The sequence below is a fragment of the Coenobita brevimanus genome, chromosome 115, assembly GCF_032717465.1.
Source record: "Coenobita brevimanus isolate Jiangsu-jjx chromosome 115, ASM3271746v2, whole genome shotgun sequence".
Lineage (NCBI taxonomy): Eukaryota > Metazoa > Arthropoda > Malacostraca > Decapoda > Coenobitidae > Coenobita > Coenobita brevimanus.
In genome coordinates, this window is record NC_137068.1 from 17,932,486 (window position 1) to 17,947,567 (window position 15,082).

Here is a 15,082-nt window from a genome sequence, read left to right on the forward strand (position 1 = left end):
TAACGTTCTCCCTACGTGTCGAGTGGGGTTGGTGGAGGATTAGTGCCCCTCCCTGTAAAACAATTAACTCTGAGCCCTTGGCCACCCTGTTTGGGATACATGGCGTCTGGCAATGAATGAATGAGGATGAAAAAAATGAATAAAACTACTTATTACTGATCACCAAGCCTACAGCCATTGATTACAAAAGAATTCTTACAGATTATTATATTTTTTCTTTGAAAAATTAAAAATCTTCCGTATGCAAAATAAAGACTATAATCTTATGTTACACCATATATCCTGTACTTGAACTAATAAGTACAAGTGTACATAGGAGTGTTCAGTATATGTACTGGTGTGCAGATGTACTAATCTCAAAATAATTATATTCCTGTCAGTTATTTGCCCCCCAAAAACTAACACCTATAAACACTAATGTGGGTTTGAGGCAACCCCAAGCATACTTTTCAGTATACAAAATACAAGCAAGCTGCACCACATTACCTCCTTTCAAGAGCGGTTGTAGTGGCATGAAGGTACTGGAAGACCCAGCACCCTGGGCCTCTTATCTCCTCATGATCACGTTATCACCTCCTGGGGTGGGGGTCACCTCTACCCCACGATAGTATTCTAGGGTTGAGCGTAGATCCTGCGGGTATGAGGGATAAATCCACCCCTACAACTAGTCATGGGGAATGTCCTGCTTTGTAATTGTTATGCTGGTGTTTTTATGGCGACTTCTCGTCCTAAAAACACTAGCGACTGAAGCGGGGTCATCTTTCTAGACCGGAAGTAAAGCACCAACAAACGAACAGGACATAAAAACCAGGCAGTACACCTTAACACATCTATTACTTTAATTCTAACCGTTACAATACAACACAGAGTGATATTAGAGATACAGGGGAACAGGTACACAAAGTTAACATTCAGCATCACAAAATATAGTTACACTCAGTACACACTACAATGCTCATACAGGGATATCTTGATTTATATATGATATTGTCTATGTGTCACTTTTAGGCAGGATATACACTGAACTGATCACAAGGGGGATAAACAAGATTGGGAGTGTGTAGGGGAAATATTACTATAAATAAGATAGGGTGCGGATAGCGACACTTGACACATTCACCTGGTCACGGCGACACTTACATTCAGGCTTTTGACCGGCCCGCGCACCCTAGCCTTATGCGTTCACAGAAAGTTCTTTTATTGGGGGGACTTGGATAATTACTCTAAGGTTCATTCTCTGCCCTGCCGACACTGAGTTCTTTTGGACTATTGGTAACTGCACTGTTCTTCACTTAGTCACTGTTCACTGTTCTTTTCCCCGATTTGTTCTCTACACAAGGGGAGTCACTATTTACCTGTATCTTCTGAGTAATGTTCACTCCGTGACAAGGGCGTGAGGATAGAGCCCTAGGGGGACCCGGCCTGCAGAGGGAAAGGGATTACCCGCAGGGGAGTCACTGCCCGGGTCACACTCGTCGGTGGGGTGCAGGGAGGCCCTCCCGTCTGGGGGCCTCGACCTGAAAGGTGGCCCTCGAGTTGGGGCCTCGTCGGTGTGGTGCAGGGAGACCCTCCTGTCTGGGGGCCTCGACCTGAGAGGTGGCCCTCGGGACTGGGGCCGAACAGCCTGAGTAGTCGGGCCTGTCGTCTCTGGCTCCGTGGAGTGAGGGAGCCGGGATCGCCTTCGTCGGGAGCCGGTGGGTCTGGCCTGGGTGTCCTGGGACTGCGGGCACCTAGGGGGAGAGGCGCCGACAGGGCTGGGCTGCGGCAGCTTCTCCTTCGGGACTCGGGCAAGAACAAGGATCTCCCAGGCGTGGGAGGTAGGTCCGATATCGGGCCTTGCCACCACTCTAGTGTCACCTCCGGGGCTATATTCCCGGGTGGTGACGAAGGGCTCCCACAGGGAGGAAGAGGCTGGAGAAGGACTCACGTCGCTCGTGTCCTCTCTGGTACGTCTTGAGGCCGGAGCCTTGGGTCGCCTTACCCTGGTACGTACGTTGGCTGTGGCCGTGAGCTTACCCGGCGTACAAGGAGCAACTGAAGGGCGTACAAGGCCGCTCCTTCCCCACCACGTATAGAGACCGTCGGCGCGGTGTTGCTCCCGTGGTAGGGGACAAGCCGGAGCGAGGGGCACAGAGGCCACACTCTCTCCAATACGTACTGAGGCTACCTTCAGGGCTTCTCTACCCTGGTACGTGCCACGGCCGGAGCCGGATGCCTATCTGTCTTACAGAGAGCAACTGAAGGGCGTACAAGGCCGCTCCTTCCCCGCCACGTATAGAGACCGTCGGCGCGGTGTTGCTCCCGTAGTAGGGAAAAGCTACACGTACGATAGCAGGGGCTCTTTACCCTGGTACGTACTCTGGCCGTAGCCGGGAGCTGATCTTTCTGACCAGATGCAACTGAAGGGCGTACAAGGCCGCTCCTTCCCCGCCACGTATAGAGACCGTCGGCGCGGTGTTGCTCCTGTAGGGGAGAACAACAGGAGAGGGATGCACTGGGGCAACTCTCTCTCTGGGGTGTACTAAGGCCGGATCCTTGGGTCGCCTTACCCTCGTACACTTTATTAGGCCGTAGCCTTGGGTCGCCTTACCCTCGTACACTTTATTAGGCCGTAGCCTTGGGCCTCCTGCCCTAGAGGGTGTAACAATTGCCGTCAATATGGTGTTACCTGGGACTGAAGCTAGTTCAGTCCCATCCCTTTTCTGACGACGGTTGTTCCGCCCGCCAGGTAGTTGCCTTTCCCTGGTCACCTGGTGTTGGGGCAATTGCGGGGAACAAGGGCCCAGGACCGTAGTGTCCCTCTTGATTGGGGTCACTAACCCCTCCGTTATGTCCTCCTGGGGTGGTGGTGGGGTGGCGGCCCGGTGGTGGGGTGGGGGGTGGTGAGGTGGGAGGTCCGGCGGCGGGCACGGCGGGCATTTTAATCATTCCCTCCTACAAACCACACGGCCCAGAAGACATGCAAAATTAAACTGTACAGGATGAAGATTATCTTCTATTTGAATTCGACTGTTTGTTAGCCATCTTGACCGTCTCTGTACACCAAAACCCTGTTTTAATCTAGTTTTAATGTTAATTAATTAGTTTACATCCTCAAGATCATATTACCTCTATTATAATGTCTCTTGGAAGGAGACATTATGATAGAGGTAATATGATCTTTCCAAGATAAATCCCGAGAGAATGAAATCCCAAGTTTAATGATGATGCAGGATCGAGTTGGATATTATTAAAAAATTAGCACATACTCCTGTGGAAGAGTTCGCTAGGTCGCAAGATGTACAGCAAGATTACTTTTGCCCCAATCAGACATAAGGTGTGCCAAAGCCTAATCCCTTGTTTGTTGAAGTAACTGTCGAATCAGGCAGCATAGCCTAAGTGAGGCTTATGAAACTGCCAGGCATCTGGGAGAAACTAAATGAGTGTTGGTACACCATTCATAATACATGTTTAGTTTCAACCTTTCCCGGAGATATAACCCACAACTGTCAATAATACAGTGTGTCCAAATTCCCAACTGGACTTTCGGGTGAACAAGAAGGATGATAAAACAGTCTCTGTTCAAGAGTCTAACCAGTACAAGACTTAAACTTGGATTCTTCCAGTTGAGAATCTAATGTTATAATAAATGAATCACTGTCACCACCACCATGGCAATCAAAATCCTTAAGAAGGTTAATAATATGTATAGCATTTGTCTAAATTTATTCAGATACAAAAGTACTATATATTAATACAGTAAAGAGAACCGACATGAAGCTCTTTCACTTCCAAATACACTAAACCGTACATCCTCTCAAAAGAAGCAAGCACATGACCTACAATAAAAAATATTTGTGTATGAGTAAAATAATTGTCACACAAAACATTTACACTTCCCAGCACTACTTACCACTTCAGCCCAAGTAACATCTTTTCATATCATTCTTACTGCTGCTACCAGGCAATTATATTCAACTTAAAACAGACATTGTACTGAAGGGGTTTATCAATGCTGAGTCCCTGTGCCATAGAAGGTTCCCATGCACTAGTAAAATTTAGCAGGCAATGCTCTCAAAGTTTTCCTACTGTTAAAACAACCATAAACTTTTTTATTTATTGACCATGATCGTTCATTTCTGCTTCCAAACAATGGTGAAAGCATGTACACTCGCTCCAGAGAGTATCGGTGCACTGTTGGTCTGATGTCATCCGGAATGATTCGACCATGTGGCAGTGATAGCCCGTTAAGACCTGTATATATTATAACATTTACGGCCATTCCCTACTCATTATGAAGGACACAAGAGGTATCTGATATACAAGTCATCTATCGTCAGAGATGCCTGCGTGTGGGAGGACAGAACTGCAATTTCCAGTTTCCTTTGTTCCGTGTGTCATAATATTTAACACATATTCTGCACAGATACTTTCTGGAGCGACTGTACATCATGATGGAGAAAGTCTTGAAATAGCAAATGATTGGGGGGGAGGGGAGCAGGGGAGGTGCAAGTAATAAGTCTCTCCTTAGTTAAATAAATCAGGAAATGGGAAATTGAAGAGACTTATTAATGCTATATCCAACCCCTCCAATTCAGTCCCTCCAAAGTTTAATACAACCATCAGATGGCAAGAAAAAAATGAAAAATAGGTCATCAGAGTAAAGTAATAAAACAATATGAAGAGAGTATTATCATGGCAAAACAATGCAACATCAACTTATTACTGGACTATAAACCGCTAAGCTAACTGAAGTAACTTCATGTATAGTAACTCACATGTTGTACTTATATAACTGGAAGAACGAATAACTAAAATGATGAGTGCATGGATATGATCATTTGATGGTAGATGCTTTTCAAATTCAGCAACTACACTGTAAGGGATTATTGGCTGATGATCATGAAAGCAGTAAAAAAATAAATAATAATAATAACCTTTTCTCACCTAATAATAGTGAAATAAATTATAATGGTAATAATGTATTGAAATAATGTTTCTGTGCTATCCAAAGGGCAACAATCACCTCCCTTATCTCAAGAAAGAAGTGCTTTAAAATGACAAAAAGGAAAGACTGCCTACTCTTTATGAAGGGAGCTGCAGTTCATCCTCCTGTTACTTCTTTGTCATTATCTCATTAATCTTCTCATTTTACATCACATTATTTATAATGATTGCTACACATTTATGAAACTTTCAGATCCCTGTTAAAATATCTCATCTCTACACTAATTCATGAACAATACTTGTTATCGATGGCAGCACAATATGCTTACTGGAATATCCCTTAAATCTGGCAATGTATTTTATATATTATTCTTGATACCTCCATATGACAACTGACACCCTAGGAACTCTTACATTGGAGAGATTAATGAAAGATGTATCTAACCCCTTCAGTTCAAAAGGTTTCTCCTAAGCTAGATAAGAGTTTTAGGTCCTGTCCACACAAAATGCTTGCTGTTGCAGGTGGGAGTTCCGCATCACTGAAACCCACAGAAGTTCTTGCACGCACCCGCCCACACCCATGTCAGCAAGCATTTGGTGTAAACCAGACCTTAAAATGGTAGGAACAAAGTACAAAAATACATCACCTGATAGAAGAGGCTAACACAAGTTACTTATATTTACAGAAGATCCAGGATTTATTTAAGCAATGCAATAACAGTCATGCCATTAACCCCTCGTTGCAATCTCATTCTCAGAAGGCATTTCCAATAGCCATGGCATGCTGTCTAGAATCTCATCTAATTTTTCACATTTTCTGGACTTCCTTATGGTGCAAGAAGCATAAGCATATGGGCCATAATTCAACTAGGACTTTGAAGATTCCATAGCACCTCAATCTCAGTGATATACTTTGCCTATTGCACCTTAATACTGTATCCTCCTTGGGCATTAAAACAATATAATTAATATGTGAGGGAATTTTAAGATGCACTAGGGCTAAATATATCACTGAGGAAAGAAGTGCTATGAAGCCTTCTCTGCCAACTAAAGTATGGACCACATTTGATGAATGGCCATACACAGTGATGCAAGATTTCTTATATGATGATTGGAGGTGGAAAATTCCTGCTGGCAAAAAACGAGGTGTTTTTAACCCATCACTACAATCTTCCAGTTTTTCATATGCAAGTAGAAAAAATTATCTATATGTGTATTAATCATATATATGGTATGTATTTCTATTAAATTTCTTCAAAAGGAAAAACAAAAAAGCAATTTTTTCATACATACTCCATACCACAGAAGGCATGCTGCAGGCTAAGGGTTAAACATCAAAGTTCCTTACACTCATAATGGCACTTTTCCCTTTATGGTAGCAGCTAGTTACTGGTGTGCTAGTTTAGCACACTGTTCATCAAACCTCTGATTACACTTGGTATCTTCCTTTAACTAATCTGACAGATTATTGATGAACCTGTCACATGTATAAACTATGTAAGTCAGTATTTTCCATGCTTATTGTGAACATTAGGTATAGGCACTGTTGTATATTTTCTTCAAATCGGTATTTTCACTTATGCTACTGCAGCGTGTAGTTACTACCTTGGTGTGATGTGTCCCACGGATTATCATATATCAAATGCTGGTGGTTTACAGTAATTATTCTTTGCACTGATGAACAAGTACAAAAATATATGCTCTTTCAAGGAGCCTTGCCAATTGTCAACACAAAGATTTACAAGAACTTAGGGCTGTATACACAATTTTACACTACAGTGAGACATGGCACTAATATATATACCAGGTATATATATATAATGTCCCTTATTTTATTTACTACAGAAAAAATTTGTACATGCATACACCTCATAGTAAGATATGAAAATAATTATATGACTTGGAAAGGGAAGTGTGAAAACCTGACCTGTACTATGAAAAAATCATGATCATGGACGCTCTCTGCTTCTAAGATCAATGCTCCATACACACAAAAGGTGCACAACATTTATGGCTAAGTGTTTAGGTAGTCTTTTTAGTTCTATAACAATATTTACTTTAAAGATAAGGCTATACACAACAAACATCATGTGTACCTTTAATGGCTGATCTTCAAAGTTTTTACACCTGTATCCTTGCATTCAAGTACACTGTATAAACAAGACAATTGAATTCAGATTATTTCTTTTTTGCTCATTCCCACCATACCCACAGAATTCCATTCAGTCTTGGAGAGCACTTTAGTAGAAAGAGACACTGAAGGCTGAAATTAACTCTCCAGTTTAAAAAGTCTCCTAAGCTGAATAAAACTGCTGGGAAGCTACATGATTAAAATAAAAATGTCACTGGATTGAACAGGTTCATCACTTAAGCAAAACCTGTTATACAGTACAGTACTCTTTCTTCAGGCTTAAAGAGGGAAATCCCTTCCACAACATAAATATATAAAAACATATTATGAGAAACTTATGCAAATGAAACAAAATAAGTAACAAACTACAAATATGACTAAAAGAAAAATCATGAATCTTAGAAACTACAAGTATGAAAAAAGGTATGGAAAAAAAAAGGTGGATCATGGAAACTAAAAACAATATGAAAACAACTACTTGTATAAAAAAAAAAAAAAAAAAAATTGCAGCATAAAGACTGGTATATAATTACTCTTACAAAGCATCTATAATGAATGGTTTGTTCACTCAAACTTAACCCCTTCACTTTTATGACATTTAACTCACGTTACCCAACCATTCCTAAGGGGCATAAGAGCCAGGGGGCTAGTCCACCCAATCCGGACATTTACAGCAAGAGTGACTGGTTGCTCATCCCTTGGCAGCATTATGTGAGCAATAACCCCCAACCATCCCTAACAATCACACTATTCTGGCCCACACCCAGTTGAAAAGAAGCAAGACCAATACGAGTCACTGCTGTGAAGGGATAAGATGTGAACATCAAAACAGTCCTCTATAGTTGTATACCTTTCTTCTATACTTGTATATCTTTCTTCACAATATTTAATGCTTTAACAGAAATCCAAAATATACACATTTTTCCACTCCTTATGCAATCATCTGTTTTCCCCAACCTACATTTTAAAACACCTTAGCTAAGTCTAAATAACTTATGACTCAAAGGAACATTTGTGTCAAACTACTGTGCTGGTAAAAAAATAATGAATAATCACCAGAAACCTTAACTGCACATACTGCTACTGGTTATAACACTGTCTACAGGCAAAAATCACTAAATAGGAATAATAAACCTTGAAGTGAATAATGACAAAATCACAAAAAACAAAATGTCAGTCCCATATTACCCCCTCCAAGGTGTAGGAGCCTGAGGCTACTAAAGTCCAGGTGGATGTACAGCCTACTTTCCCTGATGGCATTACATGACTGAAAAACCTATACCTTTCGGGGATTAAATCTATACAAGGCCATCACTCTGACTGGAGTGTTTGAACCACTAGACCACCAGGCACAAAACCATAAATACATAAAACACATTTGAAAACTGACTTGCTTCCCCTCCTTCCATGGCAACATCTAAATCACTTAAAATTATGTTCATAGTTGGTACATGACACTGGATGAGTTTTATGATATGATACCTGTAGTTGTATTCTCAGTGGCATTGGAGATATCTTAACTCTGCTTCCCTACTGATTTATTCTGCACACCATCGCAATATCTTCTTGATGTTCTTGATGCAAACTATGTCAATATTAGTGGTTGTAGCAGCTGAAGTCCCAGGTTCATCCGAAACATGAACCCAAAGGAGCAGGCTTAAGTTGATCTCCTGCAGTTCACCATCCTTGTTTGGGGTGATAGGGAGGGAACTGAGGGACATTTTTATGACCAGGCTGTTGAGCCACCCAGTCATATCAGTGCCAACCTGTGAAGGAATCCCTCTCCAGCATCTTGTCAATATTATAATGATATAAATAGCATGCAGAAGCATGCTATGGTGTGAAATGCAAAATAAATCACTAAGGAGGATCTACTAAAAAGGTTCCAATGCCACCTAGAAATTTTGTCAATGGTCTATAAGCTTCACCAGAAAAAAAAAAAAAAAAAAAAAAAAAAAAAAAAAAGTGAGATGATAGATATTTAGGGGAGATCTGACTGATGAACTTGGCAGTATCTTGAAGAGTTGGGTGGCTAGTCTGGAAATGAATCCTGCATGCAAATGTGGTGCCTCCATCATTCTCATAAGGACGTGAATTTTGCCCAGTAATGAAGGAGAAATTTCTTGCATGCTGTAAAAACTACCAGTTACAAAATAGTTGCACGCACAAACAGGACAAATGGCAAAAGTAATAATAAGAATTTTTCTTAGTACACTAGAACTGAAATGGAAGAAATTATTTATGGAATAAAATGTGTCATTACAGTATGAACAGAGAAAATGCATCAAGATGACGAGGACACGTACGATATAAATAATGCACATTGATGTGATACCAATAACAGTGTTTGAAAGTAATACAAAGGGTATTGTTGGAAAAGGAAGTCTATATACTGCGTGTTGAAGAGGAGAAATCGTAAAACATGGAAAAAAATGGAAAAGGAAAAAAATAAAGAGAGCAGCTATGTGGTATGGAAGTAAAATGAGGGGACGGGAAAGAAGGAAGATAAAGAGGGATAAGAGAGTGAGAGACAATGAAGTCTACATGGTGTGAAGGTGAGGAAGTGAAACAAAAGAATGAAGAGGAGACAGAATGATAAGTGAAGTAAAGACTATGTGGTGTAGAGAGAATGCACAACAGGGGAAGAGGGAAGAGCAGGAAGGAGGAAACAGAAATGAAGAGAAAGAATATGCAGTGCGAGAGAGTGAAACAGTGCAATGAGAGAAGAGATGAAAAAAAAGAGTGAGAAATTACAGTAAGAAATGATGATAAAGATTATGTGGCATGGAGAGACATGGTACATTGATGGTGAGAAAGAAGAGGAAGAAGGATAACACTTTCCCGGGCCAGCCTTGTGTAACTTTTCTACCCTGTTCCCGGGCCAGGGACAAGTTTGCAACGAAATGAAGCTGTGCTGTCTGTGTTCACCAAATTCTTGTGCCACGAATCTGAGCAATGAAAAATCATTCCAACAAATGTCGCACTGGCGTGTCATTGGCCCAGAATTGGTTGGCCAACACATGACACACCTGCGCATCATCGGCTTAGAATCAGTTGGCAACAAATAATGCACCGGTGTGTCATTGGCCTGGAACTGGTTGGCCAACAAATACTGCACCGGTGTGCCATCGACCAAGAATCAGTTGGCCAACAAATAATGCACCAGTGTGTCATCGACCAAGAATCAGTTGGCCAACAAATAATGCACCGGTGTGTCATCAGCCCAGAATCAGTTGGCAACAAATGATGCACCAGTGCATCATCGGCCCAGAATAGTGCTAACACAGAGTGAGAGAAGTAAAGAAACAAGAGAATAACAAAGTATACAGCTTGAATTCAGTAATGAAGCAAAGGGTTAGAGATTATAGCAATTAATGATGATGACAAAACCAATGCTCATGATGATTACCAGCATGTGGTGGTGGTGGTAATGATGATGATGATTGATTATGATGATTATCAACATGTGGTGGTGGTGGTGGTGGTGGTGATGATGACAATGATGATGCCTTTACACTTTGGAGTTATTGCAAATGTTATACTGAAGTAACTGAATGTGATTCCTAAACTGGAACTTGGTGCTGGAGGTAATGATAATGAGGATGATAATGACAGATGATGACAATACCTTTACAGTTGAGTTATTGCAAACCTTCCAGTTGAACCATTTATAGCACTAAGACAAATACAATACTAAAACTGTTTTCCACACAGCAATATCCATGAAATTCATTACTATGTTTAAGACAAGGGGTCCGTATTTTTCTCAAATTAGTAGGCTTTCTTACATTTCTTCCTTGCCAGTTTATTTATATATTTGGTAACAGTATATTCCTGTGTGGTATTTACGCAATCACTGTCACTATTAGTGTACACTAAATCCATTATGGAACAAATCCTTAAAAGCAAAAGTTCTTTACGGAAATGTCAATATATTTCATTTAACTGCATCAATCAATCCTGTACTGCTCAATCAGGAACAAAAGGGACTGAGGCTATGCTACTTAATCCAGACACTGAAGACGAGTGACCAGTTGCCTCCTCTAAGTGGCATTGTGTGGGCATTAAACCCCATCCATCCCTTGTATGTTTTCCCTTACAGTAACATCTGTTTGGAGTGCTACACCACCATGCACCAATACGATTATGTGATTACCACCTGTCTTAATAGTCATGCTTGTTAACTTATGTTTGTGGTAGGTGAGGGTGCTCATCATCCACTCACTCAAATGTTAGTGCTACTCTCGGGTTCCCGCCCTTTCCTCTCTTCCTTCCTTCTCCTTCTGTCTTTCTTTCCTTCACTTTTTTCCTCTTCCTTTTGTCTACGGGTGACCCTACACTGAGTGACAAGCCAAATGATTTCCTGTACAACTGGAAACCATTAAATATGCTGGGTGGTAACCATATAACCAAATTATGGTGCTTGGTGGTTCAGTGGGTAATTAGGGGGCTCCAATCAGATTGCACCAGGGCAGGTTTATATCCAAGGAGTGGTTGAGGATTATTGCTCACGTAATGCCACTTAGGGATGAGTGAGGCTGGTCGCTCTCATCTGAAATGTCAGGATCAATTTGCTTAGCTAAGGGCTCATACACTCCTCATGGGGCAACACAGGATTAGATGATGAATGAATGAATGAAAATGTTAACTTTTGTAATCAACATTAATGTGAAGAAAATATAATAGCACAACTTATTTAACATACACAATCAACATCAACATAAAGAAAAGAAAAAGCATACAAGAGTAATGTGTAATATGAAATACTCTGTGGATGAACTCTGAGGGCACCAAAATCAAAATTGAGAAAATGGAGGAGAGAATACAGAATTCTGGACACATGGTGATTTCATTATCCTTTTTATGATGCTACTCCATGAAAGAACTCCAAAGGGATCATTTAGAAAAAAAAACAATAATAATTAAAAAAAATAAATAAATAACCTCCATTTTATCAGTTTATTGATTCTGGGACATTTGGAGTTCCCATGGAGTGCCTCATATGCAAAGTACAAAAATATGGAAGATATGTTACAAAGCCTCCTAAACTGATGCTAATACCAGCCATGGTCCTGTAACAATTTTTAATACATATGTATATAAAGTGTTGTGTGCAAATGTAAGCTCTGACTGGTTCAATTTTTTCTAGGTACTTCATACATATTTATAAAATACTTGCAGTGCCTAAATAATTATGGTACACATAATTACAGTACTTAGTTATACTGCTTACTGACCACTTCAATATACGTTACATCTTACCCTTGCTGTTACCAAACAATATTATTAAACTTAGGAAAGACCTCCCATATTAGTACTGCCTCCCATATTAGTACTGCAGTAGTTGCAACTCCAGGATCATCTCAATATGAACCCAGTGGACTGCTAACTGAAGCTGCTCTTCTGCAGCCTACCATCCTCCATTTGGGGATTGGAAGGGAGCTGAGGGACATCTGTATAACTGGGCAGTGGAGCCACCTGGTTATATTAGTGCCAACAGTGTCCCTCTCCAGCACACCCTCTCATACTGAACAGGTTTAATAAGGCTGTATCTAACCCCTTCAGATGGAAAAGTCTATCCTAAGCTGAATAAAATCTTCAAGGGGTGGTACATATTAAAAAAAAAAAAAAAAAAAAAAAAAAATGACTGTACATAACAAAGCAAATGTAAATCAAAAGATATAAATGATCATTACACTGATAGCTGTATTCAAAGTGGCACTGCATGTTTCATAGCACCACTATCTTAAGAGAGATATTTCACACATTACACCTTACCTAGTAGTGTACCATTCATTACATTTTTTTCTAATATCAACAAAGGTTGTATCAATAATATAAACGGAGATCCTGCGATGTAACATACAGAATAAACAGGCATCTTAACATTACCTTGCAAAGCACTTTTATCTTCCCAATATTAACAAAGCTTGCTTCAATAACATACGTGAGGATACTGAGGTGTAATGTGCAGAATAAATCACTATGCAAAAGGTGCTACAAAATCCCCAAACCCACTTAGAATACAAACCCAAGAATTATATCTTCTGAATACGATAACCCAAAGTGTGATTCTCAAACATAATTATGATTGATACCCTGTTGTAACTTAGATTTGTTTCTGCAGGCAATGAAGTAATGGAAAGATAATGCATTCTCTTGTCCTTCCCACTAAAACAAATGTATAAACCCATATCACCTCTCACGACCAAGATCTGTTTTTGCAGTAAGAATTAGACATGGGAATACTGCACTCTCCGTTCTTTGCCCTACCTTAGAAAACAAAATCAAAGTTGTAACTATTGCTAGCTAACCTGTCTGTCTGGTTGAGCAGACCTGTTGACTTGTGGGGCCATCCTACAGGTACAGTACAGTACATACACTGAGTAAAGATCCAGCACCCCTAGGTGGTACATGGTGTCTCACCAGGTCCTTTCCACACTGAGGTCCAGGGAAATATGAGGAAATTTGGTTCCGAAGTGGATGCCCCAGCTGCTCCACCCTAAATGTACAGCATCACCATGTATAGGCTCATCAGTGCCATAAATCGAAGTTACAAAAGGGAATTGATCCTAAGCCTGCTTGTGAATCTGGCCCCGTCATTTAGGCACACATGCAAACTCTTCTCTCTTTAAAATATCTTGCACAAAATATACAGATATCCAAGTTTGGAAGGAAGCAAAGTATAGCATGGTCATATTCTGGGTGGCATAGAAGGCTTCGCAGCACCTCTTCTATTGTGATTTAATTGCATATTCCACTTTAACATCCTCTTGTGCATTATTCCTATTATTAAAAGATCACTGTGGTGTTCACATAAATGTGACTTATGGCATTTAGAGAAATACTCTAAGATGGTCTGGCCATATGAAGAAGATGGAGAATGAGACTGACTAGGAGAGTGTAAGTGGGTGAGGTTGCAAAGGGGAGGAAAGACTGAGGAGGAGACAGAGGTATGCAGTGGAGAGGGAAGGTGAGTTGGAAGAAGGGCAGGCAAATGGCAGTGGACAGGGCAACATGGAGGTGATTTAATTGTGGTCACTCCTTACGGGATTAAAGCTTCCAGCTATACTGTAGACAGTTAGATAGATACAGAAAGACAGAGATAGACTGATAGATATACAGATAGACAGACAGATGCAGTCCACGGGTAACATATAGGAGGATATTATGGCTTACTGTGCTGAATAAATGACCTTACCATTCTCTTGTATGTTATTTTTATAATTTTAATATCGACATAGACTGCAACACTAACACAAAACAATATCAAGGTGTAATGTACATAATAAGTCACAATGGAAGAGGTGTTGCGATATCTCAAAAGCCACTTAGAATACCATGCATACTCCACAGCAATCATTTTATGAACTGAAAGATTTGTGAACACTAAAAAAAAATACATTAAAATCATACCTAACCAACTGGTGTAAAAGGGTGAAATCACCACACCTTAATATTTTCACATTAAGGAGCACTTTGGTATGTTTATAACTGAGGCAAATGTTCAATAGAGGTGGAGAATTTGAAGTCCTCAGGGAAGAGCTGTTTGGCATGGGGGTACATGAGTTTGTATGACTGCCTAATGGTGACGTCTGCTACACCGGCAATGTCCCCAATTTCCTTCTGGGTGCGCTTGTCATCTGATGCCTGCAAGCAGAGATAAATAAACTGTCAAAATGTTGCAAGGATAAACTGAAAAACACATTAGTGGACTGAGGGGATCAGGGGGCATTTTAGTGTGCCACAGTGTAGGTAGCATGATGGGCTCTGCAGCACCAATTTCTACATGACTTATTTGGCATATTAAACCTTAGCATTCTCTTATATGGCAATTATATCAATCAACACAACTTGCAATGATAATAAATATGATGATACTGTGATGCAACATGCAGAATAAATTGACATGGAAGAGGTGTAAAAAAAATCTCTAAAGCCACCACTTAGATCATGACCCTTATAACTGTGGTAGATGCTTGATGGAGGATGTAAATTTAAAGTTAGCTGTTTGGCATGAGGGGT

At 40.5% G+C, this 15,082-nt stretch overlaps 1 protein-coding gene across 1 annotated transcript in view; it reads right to left on the minus strand.

The window, feature by feature from the left end:
• Positions 1–14,375: 14,375 nt before the first annotated feature.
• TfIIB (transcription factor IIB) overlaps positions 14,376–15,082 on the minus strand; it is a 43,351-nt gene continuing 42,644 nt past the window's right edge. Inside the window, exon 8 of the mRNA XM_080286927.1 lies at positions 14,376–14,707. Coding sequence (XP_080143053.1) covers positions 14,546–14,707 — 162 coding nt within the window. The 3' untranslated portion in view covers positions 14,376–14,545. The remainder of the gene's footprint in view (positions 14,708–15,082) is intronic.